The 14,017-nt window shown below is 45.2% G+C and overlaps 1 protein-coding gene across 1 annotated transcript in view; it reads right to left on the bottom strand.

The window, feature by feature from the left end:
* Positions 1-567: 567 nt before the first annotated feature.
* The window catches only part of LOC148042055 (D111/G-patch domain-containing protein), a 52,424-nt gene continuing 38,974 nt past the window's right edge, over positions 568-14,017 (bottom strand). The window contains exons 5-6 of the mRNA XM_087685109.1: positions 1,297-1,482; positions 568-1,012 (exon numbers count right to left, since the gene is read on the bottom strand). Coding sequence (XP_087541235.1) covers positions 908-1,012; positions 1,297-1,482 — 291 coding nt within the window. The 3' untranslated portion in view covers positions 568-907. The remainder of the gene's footprint in view (positions 1,013-1,296; positions 1,483-14,017) is intronic.

Here is a 14,017-nt window from a genome sequence, read left to right as displayed (position 1 = left end):
TATTTTTATTGAGGGGGCAACTAAGGCCCAGCTAGCATGAGGCTATGAAGCCCTGGGGGCCCTTGAGAGCTAGTACACCCACATACAATTTCAAGACCGTCACATGAATTTATGGTTATTCGATACTCTAGTCACACCTACTCTTCTGTATGGAGCTAAGGTTTGGGATTGCAACCAATATCACTACTCGCTGACCGAACCAACCCAAAGAGAGACCATTGTGATGACCACAACTATGTAAAGAGACCATTAACAATGATGATATCACACATGATTAGGAGTAAGCCCTCCAACCCAGCCCCTATCATTAGAGCAAAAGTTGAGGGCAACACCTATGGTTGTGGGGACACTGTTTAGAGCAGTGACTTACACATGATATGGTAGCTCCCCCAAGCACTAATATCCCAGACCAGAATTGACTTCCTCTAGACAACTAGCAAAGCTAGGTGAGAGGGAATGTCGATACTCACAGACAACAACTTGGATGAGCTTGGACGTTAATTGATTTCCACCCTTTGATTATAGCCTAAGTAGAGCTGATGTCTTGAGAGTTGAGATTGAGAGAACTTGGATCCACAACTGCCTCTCCCTCTAGAGGACTTGGATCAAACCCCACATACACTACACAGAGAACTTTATATTCTAGATGTAAGCCTTATACTAGGATACATTTTCCTTCACTTTGATGATGAGATGACATTGGACGTAGATGTACTTTATCTCATAGGCTACATTGGCCCTTTGAAGATATTAATCTCTCTCTCTCTCTCTCTCTCTCTCTCTCTCTCTCTCTCTCTCTTACCATGACCCAAACTCCCTTCTGCTCTCAGTGTGATCTCACTCGTTACACCAACCTCGTAGGCTTTACAGCAGGCTTGCATAATTACATAAAATGCTAATGTACAGCTTAATCAGTGGAGGATGTTGCCCAGCCAATACCAGCACGATTACGGTTTTGGGTTGCTATTATGGGCTCTACAATACCATCTTTTTTCCTCCCTAAGCTTTCTCCCTGCAATTAAAAGAGCACAAGGGTGAGAGGGAAATATAGCTTGGACATAATTACATAATCTAAATTTCATAATTACTGTAATTGTCTCGTCCTTGAAGAGAATTATTATCCCCTCTGTTTTTCCAGTTTTTACCATGGTACACAAGGCCCTGGACTAAAGACGAGTTTAACTTTGACTACGAGTCTCCAACCAAAGGGTATAGTAAGCATCAAAATTATGCAAACCATACTAGCTCCTGAAGTAGATATAGCCTAAGAACGAAGAAAGGGAGAGTTATCCGAACCTCTTGCCATCCCATTTTCTCAAGCATTCGCTTTGCAAAAGCTGATCCATCTTCTGCTTGTTTCTTACCACTGTCACTTGTTGTACAACTCTCAATTTCAGATCCCAGCTTCTGTCCTAGCCCTACTCCATACCCACCATAAAGATTCCTGCGTTCCTGTGCTCTGTCTCTATACCTTTGCTTCCTCTGCAACAGGAGGTTTATACAACAAGGATGAATTTTGCTTCAATGAAAAACAGCAACCAAGTTCTCTTTGTAATTGTGAAACTTCACATGGGCTGATAAAAATGACAATTCTGCACACAGGCTCATAAACAGGTCCTTGAGTTGACAAACACAAATGTAACCATCCCTAGAAATTCATTTACGGCTGCAAAGGAGTTTGACAGCCTCCTAACCTTAACTTCAGCATATGTTTCAATAAATGTATATGCATTTAAAACTTCAACCTGTTGGAACAATGGGCAGGCCAGGCCCATGCTCATGTTTGTAATGGAGTAATTCAGAAATGTAACAGCATGCCTTTTTGCTAAACTGGCATGATGCACCTTGATATTGATCAACTCATGCTCATCTCTGTAGTGGAGTAATGGTATGAGGTAACAGCATGCTATTTTTCTAAACTATGGTGCTGCACTTGGATCTTGATCAATTAAAGATACTCGTTCGTGCTTCCATGAAGTAATATCTTGAATTCAATGTCCAATGCCTTTACTAGTATGCATGCATATTGATTTGTTAGGAAGTCTTCTTAGTCTCAATGGACAGCTGAGAGTTCTACCCTTTTGTTGGTCTTTCTCATTGGTCTAACAATTCGATTGTGCTTGATTGCACTTGAGAGCATGATCACTAATAAACTTTCTTTGGTTCAACTAGTACAATTCCCTCATTGCTCATTTACTTCTCTATGCGTCTCGAACATTACCATCCAGGCATCCCACATGGTTATTAGAGCTTCAATTCCAATCTCCATCGGTCATAGGTGCATTACCTGTGCCTACAGAAGACTTGTCCATTGTGAAGATTTGCTCATGCCGTTGTGCTTTCTCCTAGCTACTTAACAGGCACTGTTTTGAAGTCATGTATGGCTGTGGATCGAGTGGAAAGGCTAGTTTAGGCCTGCACTGGGAGAGGTGGGTGGTGATTCCAGCCTCTCTTGCTTGCAAGATTCTGCTGCATTTTCACCTTTGAGGGTGCAACAAGCCTGGCCAGTTAGCACATCTTTGCTTTTCATAGTCCTGTAACTCTTCTAGAGATGCCATGTAGTTGCAGCTGTAATGAAATGCTAGGGCAAACAAAGAAGGCACAAAGTGAACAACCCCCACAATATAACACAGTTTGATAAATGCTCAATGAGAGAATGGTGTGTAAGAATGAAGAGAAGACACAAGGGGGCAACTAGCCTTTTTTTTTTCATTGTCTCTCAACAACAGGCTAAGTGGTGAGCTGAAGAACCAATAGGTCCTGCCCCAAAAAGGCCTAGGCATCATACCAAGGGGGTCATGAAGGACAGCCCAACAGCCCACAAGGATCACTGAGGTGATGGATATCTTCTTTGGAGTAGCCCCCTTTGATGGGCCTTCTTTTCTTAAATTTCACATTAAGCTGAAAAACTCCATTTCATGCCAGCACAACACCACCAAGTTTACAAGGATTGGAACAAGCTGAGCAGAAGAGCAAACGCACCCCTACTAATTTCAGCCACTTCTTTCTCGATGGGGCAATTCACACCACCCGAGTGTTACTGCCCATCTTCTGTGTCTATCCTTACCCATTCAATGGGTCTTTGCATCTATCTCACTGAGGATGATAGGCAGCCATGGCAAAGAAATTAACCATACCAATGTTCAATGGCAAGTGAGCCGGGAAGCTTCTCTACACTTGGGTGAAGGAGGTGGATACTGCTTGCCTCAGTGTGGCAACCAGAGGGATTTGCGATTCTTCTGTTAGAGTATGCACATCCTAGATGGGCGAGGAGGTTAGATGGGCAGCATAAGCAAGGCAGACACCAGATTGGGCAGCACCATCCGGTCAGGCAGGTCTGCATGGGCAGCAAGCAGTCTTGCAGGGGAGGAGTCGGGCAGCAAGTCAGTTCATGAGCAAGGCAGTTGGCCTGACTGTCATGTGGCAGGGGCAACCAAGCTTGCCTAGTTGGACCAACCTGGGCTGGCTGACTGTATCATCTCCTTTCCCTTTTTCTTGCCTAACTGATACAGTCGGCCTGGACTGGCCAACTGTATCATCTGCTGTCCCTTTTTTTGGCCAACTGTATCAGTTAGTGGTATATGCATTTTGTGAGGTTCTCCAAGTGTGACATGCACACAGCCTCTTGTACTCAGTTCTTCCTTGTTTATTCGGCATTCAGTGTTCATCATTTTCAGTGTTCTACTGTCTCTTTCTCGGCATTCAGTGTTCATCATTTTCAGTGTTCTACTGTCTCTTTCTCTCTTCTCTCTGTGTTCAGCATCTTCAATCAGCCCGTGCATACGCTTCCGCATCGTCGTACTCTGACATGGTATTAGAGCAGGTTCGGGGCTAATCAAGTGTGGATGTCAAGAGGAGGATTTGTCATGACGCAAAAGCTATGTTTTCAGCATATGGGTGCGAGCAAGAGGGCTGCACATCAATATGGAGAGGCATGTAAACAGAAGCTTGCTTGTTGTTTGTTTGTGCAAGAACAGCTGGAAAACCGTGAAATAGCTATGTGTTGGGACTTTCGGAGCAGATTTGAGGTTCTACTACCTTCAATAGTAAAGTTTATTCAATGAATACACAAAAGAAAGTCCTCATCAGCTCCCTTTTCAGAGTCATAGGAGGGCTATCAGCACGTGCGAAGTTCTTCCAAGGCAAAATGAGATGTCTTCTGAAGTTGACATGGAGTTCCAAGCCCTTACAAACCGCAAGGTCCTAGTTCTACCTAGTGGCACTTCTTGCCACATCACTCCACCCAAGGAAGCTATTGCCCACTTGCGTCCAATGCAAGGGTATATTCTTATTGGAGACTGTTCTTCCATCTCAATACACAGTATCACTGAGATCCAAGTTATTCCTGATGGACATGATGGTGGTCACACACTAGAGATCTTACATGTCCTAGTCTTGGCTACCAATTACTCTCGGTGAGCAAGATATGCGGACTAGACCTCATTGTGGAATATGCAGGAAGAGATTAAATCTTTGTATGCTAATGATACTTGGGATCTTGTGTTGTTGCCCAAAGGAAAGAAGACTCTTTCAAACAAATGGATTTACAAAGTAAAGACAGTTGATGGGAAACCCAAGTCCAAGGCAAGACTGGTTGCTAAAGGGTATGCACAGAAGGAAGGGGTTGACTTCCAAGGGGTCTTCTCACCTATTGTGAAGATGACCACACTACGTGTGCTTTTTGCTCTCACTGTTGTATTGGACTTAGATCTGTACCAAATGGATGTAAAAACAGCTTTCCTGCATAATGACATTGATGAGGAAATTTACATGAAACAGCCTTAAGGCTTTGTAGTTCCTGGAAAATAGCAGATGATGTGTAAACTAAAACGCAATCTATATGGGCTGAAGCAAGCACCACGACAATGGTACAAAAAGTTTGACTCTTTTATGCTATCCCATGGGTTTACATGCAGCCATGCAGATCATTGTTTGTACATGAAAAAGAATACAGATGGCAACCCCATCAAACTTGTTTTGTATGTGGATGATATGTTGCTAGCTGAGAAAATAAAGACTAGCTTGGATGCTCTCAAAAATCAGCTGAAATCAGCCTTCTCCATGAAAGATTTGGGGAATGCAAAGCATATTTTGAGCATGAGGATTTGCAAAGATAGAATGCAGAAATTGTTGTTTTTATCTCAAGAAAAGTACATTGAAAAGGTACTAGACAGATTTAACATAGCTGAAGCTAAGCCTTTTGGGGTACCCTTATCTCCTTATCTTAAGCTTAGTAAAGCCAGCAACCCAAAGGATGACGTGGAAGTAAATGCCATGAAGGGAGTCCCTTATGCATTGCCTTGTGGCTCTCTTATGTATGCTATGTTTGCTACTCGTCTAGACATTGCTCATACAGTGGGAGTTGTTAGGTCAAATCCTGGCAAAACATATTGGGAAGTTGTCAATTCTTCGAGACCTAAAGGGTATACAAAGAAAGTGTATTTGCTATGGACAGGGTGCACTTAGTTTACATGGTTATTGTGATGCAGACATGGCAGGTGACTTGGACACTCGTAGGTCCACCAACGGGTATGTCTTTATAGTTGCTTGTGGGGCCGTTTCTTGGTGCTCCAGGTTGCAGAACATAGTTGCACTGAGTACTACTGAAGCTGAATACATATCAACTACTGAAGCTTCTAAGAAAGCTATATGGTTGAGCAGACTTGCACAGGATCTCGGCATGTCTATGGGTACTGTAGTATTGGGATGTGATAGTCAGAGTGCTATGTATCTGGCTAAGAATGCCATGTATCATTCACGCACAAAGCATATAGATGTGCGATATCACTTTATTAGATAGATTTTGGAAGATGGTCTAATCACATTAACCAAGATCAAAATACGCAACCCCCCTGCAAATGTCCTCACTAAAAGTTTCAGTAAAGCTCAGTATGAGCATTGCATACACCTAGTGGGAGTTGGTTAGAGGTTCACTTCAGACCTTTAAGTTGGAGGTTGTTGGAATAAAGGCCCGTTTTCACCTCGGTGTATAGTACACACACATTATTCAGTTGTACATGTGAATGCACCCTTATATGCCCTAAGTATAAATACATTTTATTCTTTGTATACCAACACATTTGTTGGTACACTCAAATCTAATCATACTTGCTCTCCATCACTCTCACTCCTCGAACTATTGCTCATTACCAACTGAGCTCCAACAGCTTATTTAGCTGAGGTTCATAATCAAGAAGCTCTTGTGGAAGAAAAGAGAATAAGAGATGAGAACACTGCTAGTCCTTGCTCTTCAAGCCCATCTAAACGCATAACATGAAGTAAAATGGCGTAGCAGAAAGAGGCTAAAAAAGCCATACGTGAGCATGTTATGGAGGATGCATCTCAAGAGAAGAAACAAGAAGGGAAAAAAAGAGGCAAGCAGCCCAATTACAGGTTACAATCGGATCTTGAGACTGCCACAAACCTTAAAAGGGTCTTGGAAGATCGCATAATTGGCAGTAGAGTGGAATTCACACTTGGCGAAGTTCTTGGAATCGCGAAGCGTGAATTTCATGATGCAATCATTGATATGCTGAAACGAAAAAGACATTTTGATGGTGAAGTTTTCCAAGCATTAATGCAGGTTGACAAAGACGTAGAGAAACAACTTCAGAGGGAATATGATGATGCATGTAATGCTAATTTGGAGCAGGCTGATGTTGAAAATGGGTTAAATGAAAGTATAGACAGCAAGCTTGTAGCTGAAAATAGTCTTATGAACAGCAATAAGCATAGAGAGAAGGCTATATATAATGGGGATGTCCATCAACAAGTACATGAAGAAGAAGATACTCATTTTATTCCAAGCAATCAATATTCATGAACACATTGGACTCGTGCTACAATAGAGACAATTGTTAAAGTGGAAGAAAGAGAGACGCCTTGCATAGCTCTCTTGAATCATGGTTTCAAAATCAATGTTATGGCACATAGCTTGTATAAAAATGGAGATTGGTCGATTGATATAGATCCGCGATGGGGCATGCGGACAGCAAACGATTCATCAAGGGATCTTTATGCGGCTTGTCCAAATGTACCCGTGATTATTAGAGTGTTAGGGATGAATATCATTTTTTTGTGTAGGATTCATATAGCTATCCGGTGATTTTGGGACAGCCCTATATTCCAAAATCAAGGTTGGAAACAAAAGCCTTGGATGATGGTTCTTCATATGCTCAGGTTCGGAGTAAAGACAATACAAATGGAGTACAGTTTTTCACTATTTGTGTAAATCATCCTTGCAATCAGGATAGACTGCCAGATAATCCCATGCCACCTAATGCATGAGAGTTTAATGGTTTTTAGACAGCATTGTTGTAAGTGGAGGCTATGGCAGTGCCTCTAGGAAGATAATTATGCCTCCATGAAAGGGGAAAACTATGTTTGTGTCTGGATTGCAAGAATGAACAACATGTAGTCTTGGCAATTTTAAGAATATTTCAGCCATGTGCAAGGCTGAAAAAAAATATGCAAAATGGGCTGAAAAAGAGCTGAAGACATATGGTTTGATGGCTACAAATGAAGGTATTTCAAGGCTGGTTGATGTTGATACAATGGTTGAAATTTCTGCAGCAATTAATGCTGAAAATAGGGCAGAAAAAGAGGTTATTTATGTTGACACTTTAGAGATGTATGAAGTCATTTAAGAGTTTGTTGAGCATGAATGTTATGGGCTGCAAAACAAGCATAGTTGTCAGGTACGAAATGTACGATACGATAAAATACGATACTAAATGGTACCTTAATATTTTATAAGGTACAGTATGATATTAATACGAAAAAATAATAACTTGATTATTTTGGACTAAAGATAATAGAATAGATATTTCAAGTCTAAATAGCAATGTTATTAGAGTATATAAGATGAGTACTTGAGGGTAACATGCCAAAACCTAATGCTGCATGCGCAACATGCAATACTGCTATCTATAACTTCTAACTATATAGATGGGAGTGGATACATCATACATGCATGATCATACAAATAAGAGAAGTGTGGGCTTGAGAGAGAGAAGGTTGAGAGAAATTATTTGAATCTCAAATAACCTAATCTCACAGGAGAATCATATTAATATAAGGAGTATTTAGCTCGTCCCAAAGTGCAGTTCAAATAGGAAAGATGTATCCATTAAGTTGGTACCTTATGGTACTAATACATAAGGTACGGTACCTAAACTTGTCAGAGTGCAGCGGTGCGGAAGCGTAGGACTGAGAGAGAGAGAACGCAGAGAGAGAAGGGAGAGAAAGAGACAGTGGACGATGAAGATCTGCTGTATAAAGAATGCTGAATACAAAGATATACACGGGCGCAGTGCGCTGGACTGCGTGTCTCCACCTCAACGATGCAACCTGCTGTCCACCTCGAAGTCTGCTGCAATCCTGAAATCTGTGAACAGAGACAGAATCTGCGCGTCACCGGTCTGTAATCTGCGTCAGAGAAGTGTGTATAGACTGTTGGGAACGTCAGGTATAAATAGCCAACAACCAGGGCAAAAAGAGGGCGCAAAAAATAGGGCGCAACCAGGACAGGTCGGCTGCATTAAATGCAGCCGACTGGGCTGCAGGCAGTCGGACTGCCACGTGGCAGTCCGACTGTGCAGACTGCTGTGCAGGCAGTCTGCCTACCTGGTGATGATCTCTAACACCCCCTCTCAGAGCCTGGGCAGGGCAGAAGCCTGAGGGATCTGGAATGTCTCCGAAGTAGAGCCTGAGGAAGTGCCTTCGTAAACAAATCCGCAAGATTGTCCTCCGTCTTGCAATACTCCACAGTGATGGTCTCATCCAGAAGCTTTTCGCGGATGAAGTGGTACTGGATTTCAATGTGCTTCGTCCGGGCATGAAAAACAGGGTTCCTTGCCAAGGCAATGTAACTCTCATTGTCACATCGCAGCAATGTAGGACGAGTCTAGGGGCACCCAAGCTCCTCCAATAATCTCCGAAGCCACACAACCTCGCATGTGGTGGAAGACGCGGCCCGATACTCCGCCTCAGTAGACGAAAGGGCTACCGTGGGCTGCTTCTTGCTACTCCATGAAATAACACCTGCACCCAAAGTAAAACAGTAACCTGTAGTAGACCGCCTGTGGTCTACGTCACCGGCCCAATCCGAGTCGCTCCAACCTGCAAGTACAAGATCTGACCCATCTGTCCCTGCGGGGTAATGAATCCCTAAATCAGACGTCCCCCTCAGATACCGAAGTATCCTCTGAGCAGCCTGCCAATGCACCGTCTTAGGTTCACTCATGAACCCTGCCAAGAGCCCAACAGCAAAACATAGATCAACCCTGGTGTTGAGAAGCCAAATCAAGGACCCAATCAACTGTCGATAGCGGGACGCATCCGCCAAAGGAGAAGCTGAATGGGAAGTGGCCTTCCAGTTCAGATCCATAGGAGTAGAGAGGGCCCGACAATCCTCCATCTCAAAAGACACCAAGAGCTCCTGTACATATCTCTGTTGAGAGATAAAGATCCCCCTCTGAGACTGATAAATCTCATGGCCCAAAAAGAAATGGAGTAGACCCAAATCCATCATCTCGAACATCCGATGTAAAGCTGACTTCGTCTCCTGGACCTGCTGTGCATCATCACCTGTGACAATCAAATCATCAACATATAATACAAACAGCACACAACCATCCTCGGAAGTGTGTACATACAGCTGCGGATCGGCCTTGGACCGCCAATATCCCAACTGAGACTGGAGGAACGAATCAATCTTCTCGTTCCATGCACGCGGAGCCTGCTTGAGGCCATACAAGGCCTTCTTCAACCTGTAGACTTTCCCATCTGAAGAACCAAAGCCAGGAGGCTGCTCAACATAGATCTCCTCCTTCAAATCACCATTCAGGAAGGCCGACTTCACATCCAACTGATAAACAGGCCATCTCCTATGGCCAGCCAAAGCAAGAACAGCTCTAATGGTCACCATACGAGCTGTGGGGGCAAAAGTGTCATGACAGTCAATACCTGGGCGCTGTGCAAAACTTTTAGCAACAAGGCGAGCCTTGTGCTTATCCAAAGTACCATCACTGAGGTATTTGGTCTTGAAGACCCACTTGACTCCAATCACCTTCTTCTTCGGGAGACGGGGCACGAGTGACCAAGTGCCATTCCTCTCAATAGCCTCCAACTCAGCTTCCATAGCTTTCTTCCATGGTGCGGACTGTAAAGCCTCCTTCACGAAGGTGGGCTCTCGATCCTGCATAACACGGGTCATCAAACAATAGTTGGAGCAAACAAGCTCCGTAGAGTGTGCCTAGTGCCTCCGTGACCGCCGCGGACCATCCTGCGGTCCCCACTCCTCAGGAACCCCCTCGATCCCTGAATCACGGAGTGTGTCACGGGCCCAGCGAGGAGGAGACCGAACCTCCCCTCGTCGTTCTCCATCAGCAAAAGACTCTCGTATATCCACCAGTGGTAACTCCTCAGAGGTGTCCGGTGGAACAGTAGACTCTGTGTCAGAAACAGAATCATAATCAAAAGGCACGGGCTCCAGTGGAACTGTAGAAGGAGCCCAACTCTCCCCTGGATCTCCAAGAACGGGATGCTCCTCACCCATTGAAGTAGCCGGAACCTCCACAAACCGCACATCACGGCTAGTGTACACATCCCGCTTCACGGGATCATACAGTCGGTAGCCTTGGGACTGGGAGCTGTAGCCAACAAATACCTGTTTTCAGGAAGCCGCTTCAAATTTATCACGGTGAGCCTTGGGAATGTGAACATAGGCATCACACCAAAGACCCGAAAGTAAGAAACATCTGGCTTCATCCCAAAATAAGCCTCAAATGGGGTCATCCCTTCCACGGCCAAAGTAGGGGATCGATTGAGGATGTGGACTGCAGTAGCTACAGCCTCCGCCCACAGAATCTGAGGGGTCTGTCAGTGCTCCATCATGGTGCACGCCATCTCGATCACACTGCGGTTCTTCCGTTCAAGAATACCATTTTCTTGAGGAGTATTGGTATTGGCAAACTCCTGGTGAATTCCTCTATCTGCACAGTACCGAGCAAACTCATTAGACACAAATTCACCTCCCTTGTCAAATCGCAAGGTCTTCAACTTCCGGCCTGATCGGTTCTCCTCAAAGAGAAGCCAATCCTTGAAGTGCGAGAAAGCTTCTGACTTAAATGCCAAAAAGTAGGCCCATGTCATCCTGCTATAGTCATCCACGATCAGCATAAAGTACGAGCTCCCACGCAAGGACTCATTCCTCATAGGGCCACATAGATCCGTAGATACTAGCTCCATCGGTGAAGTAGACCGCCGCGAAGCTGTATGGGGAATGGCATCCCTATGCTGCTTCCCCCGAATGCATAAGACACATGGCTGCTGGCTCACCACTATATCCGGCAACCCTCGAACAAGTTGTCCACGTGACGCCCTCCGAAGATAGTCATAGTTCAGATGACCAAACCGAGCATGCCATAATTCTGACTGTGACTGTGAGGTAAGAAGAAGAGTAGAGAGGGCAGTGGAAGACTTTAGTTTATAAATGCCGTTCTCCTCATATCCGGATGAGAGAACCTTCCTCAATCCACGATCAAGGACTCGCACCGTAGAACTGTCAAACTCCACCAAAAGACCAAGGGAGCAAATCTTATGAACTGAAAGGAGATGGTACCCTAATCCAGGAACATGCAGAACCTCTGAGGTATGGGTACCACCTCGTCCATCCGGAATAAGCTGCATCTTACCCCGACCTACAACAGAAACGGAAGAGCTGTCTCCAATGAGAATTTGCCCACGCGAAGGTCGCAGTTGGGCAACACCATCTGATGAAGGAGTCATATGCCGTGAGGCACCACTATCAACAATCCACTCTCGAGCTTGGGGAGCCGTCATCGCAGCATCAGAAGCATTCGGTGAAGCGTCCTCAATGACAACTAGATGAAGAAATGCAGCTAATGAGGGTGCAGCCACCGCTCCAGAATCCTTAGTGTCCTTCTTCTTGGTGTCCTTCGTGTCTTTGTCAGGGCAATCCTTCTTCCAATGGCCAATCTTTCCACAAATATAGCATGTGGAGTCTTTGTCCTTGTCCTTCTTGGACTTGTTATCCCCCTTCTTCTTTTCGTCCTTCCCCTTCTTCTGAGAGGCTTGACCTGTCAGCGCCTCCAACTTGGAAGCATTCTATCCCTTTAACTGTTCCTCTTGGTCCAAAACCATAGGAACCAACTCTTCCCAGCGAAGAGTAGACTCTCGCCCCGAAGCAATAAGGGCAGAGTAAAATGTACTGAATCGTGGCGGCAACTGGGACAATAGTGTGATCGCCATGTCTTCGGAGGAAATCGGCTTCCCCGCATTCTGAACCTGCATCTGTAGCTGCCTTAGCTTGTTAATGTGTTCCCGTAGCGAAGAAGACTTATTGACGGACAAGGTCCGCATCTGTACCTCCAAAGAAACCCTCTTCATCAGGGTCATCCGATTGTACATTTGATCAAGCTCCAGCCATATCTCCCGAGCCACCGTCAAGTGCTCGATGTGAGCGATCACGGCTGTAGTGCATGATAGAAAGAGAAAGGATCGAATCCTGGCATTCAGTTTGTCCCAATGAGACTGAGCCTTGGCCAACTCCGCACGAGCATCAGAAGAGAGTTTGGACTCATCTCTTACCGAGGGCCGGTCAATCTCCTCCTGTACCAACTCCGCCAAGTCATAGAACTCAAGGATGGCCAACATCATGACGCGCCAAATGCGGTAGTTGTCGCCGTCGAGCTTCTGATCTGTAGGAAGAGCTGGTAAGACAGGCACCTTCCGGTCCATAATCGCCTGGAACTCCAAGTCCATCTCTGTAGACATCTTCACCTGCAATGCCTTCACAAACACAAAAGCAGCCCCCTCTGACTAGGAAAACTCAGCCTGCTAAGGCTCTTCCGCGTCCTGAAGCTTCTTCACCCGCCGGAGGCGATGAAAAAGCAAAACCTGCACTTGTAGACTGAAAACTCAAACTTCCTCCGCGTCAAACAGCAGTAAACAGCAGCAAATCCACCACCTGTACTCCTTTCCTGTGCGCCCACACTCGTTTCAGCCTTGTTCCAAGGCGCAGCCCTCCTGTCTGCCCTTAAACGCAAAAAAACGCAAATTTGTGTCGCGATGGAAACTCCTCTTCAGATCGATTCTGCGCTCAGTCAGCCCTTATAACCTGGCTCTGATACCATGTCAGAGTGCAGCGGTGCGGAAGCGTAGGACTGAGAGAGAGAGAACGCAGAGAGAGAAGGGAGAGAAAGAGACAGTGGACGATGAAGATCTGCTGTATAAAGAATGCTGAATACAAAGATATACACGGGCGCAGTGCGTTGGACTGCTTGTCTCCACCTCGACGATGCAACCTACTGTCCACCTCGAAGTCTGCTGCAGTCTGCACTGTCTGCTGTCTGAAATCTGTGAACAGAGACAGAATCTGCGCGTCACCGGTCTGTAATCTGCGTCAGAGAAGTGTGTATAGACTGCTGGGAACGTCGGGTATAAATAGCCAACAACCAGGGCAAAAAGAGGGCGCCAAAAATAGGGCGCAACCAGGACAGGTCGGCGGCTGCATTAAATGCAGCCGACTGGGCTGCAGGCAGTCTGACTGCCACGTGGCAGTCCGACTGCACAGTCCGACTGTGCAGACTGCTGTGCAGGCAGTCTGTCTGCCTGGCGATGATCTCTAACAAAACTATGGTATAGTATTAAACCTTTCGTACGTGGTACTAGTACAACTATGGTTAAGAGAGAGAAAAATGCTAGAGAGAGAGAGAGAGAGAGAGGAGAGCCTTGAGAGAAAAAGAGGATGTGAGAAGCTTGAGAGAGAGGCTTGGGGGAGAAATAAGAAAGAAAGAAGAAAAAAAAGAAAGGAGAAAGAAAAAAAGAAAGTTGTAGACTTAAAGGAGAGTGGCCAAAAAGTACCTATTTTTTCATACTAAACCGTATGGATTGTACCGCACAGATCAGTCCGTACTATGTACGGAGACAACCCTGAAAACAGAGCTGAAGCAAAGGTGGATACAAAGTACAAAACAGTTCCAAAGAAGGTTAA

The sequence above is a fragment of the Lygodium microphyllum genome, chromosome 1 (assembly GCF_053477565.2).
Source record: "Lygodium microphyllum isolate KBCC chromosome 1, Lygodium_microphyllum_v1.1.10, whole genome shotgun sequence".
Classification (NCBI taxonomy): domain Eukaryota; kingdom Viridiplantae; phylum Streptophyta; class Polypodiopsida; order Schizaeales; family Lygodiaceae; genus Lygodium; species Lygodium microphyllum.
Note: the sequence above shows the minus strand (reverse complement) of the source record. Positions and strands in the feature narration are given on the sequence as shown.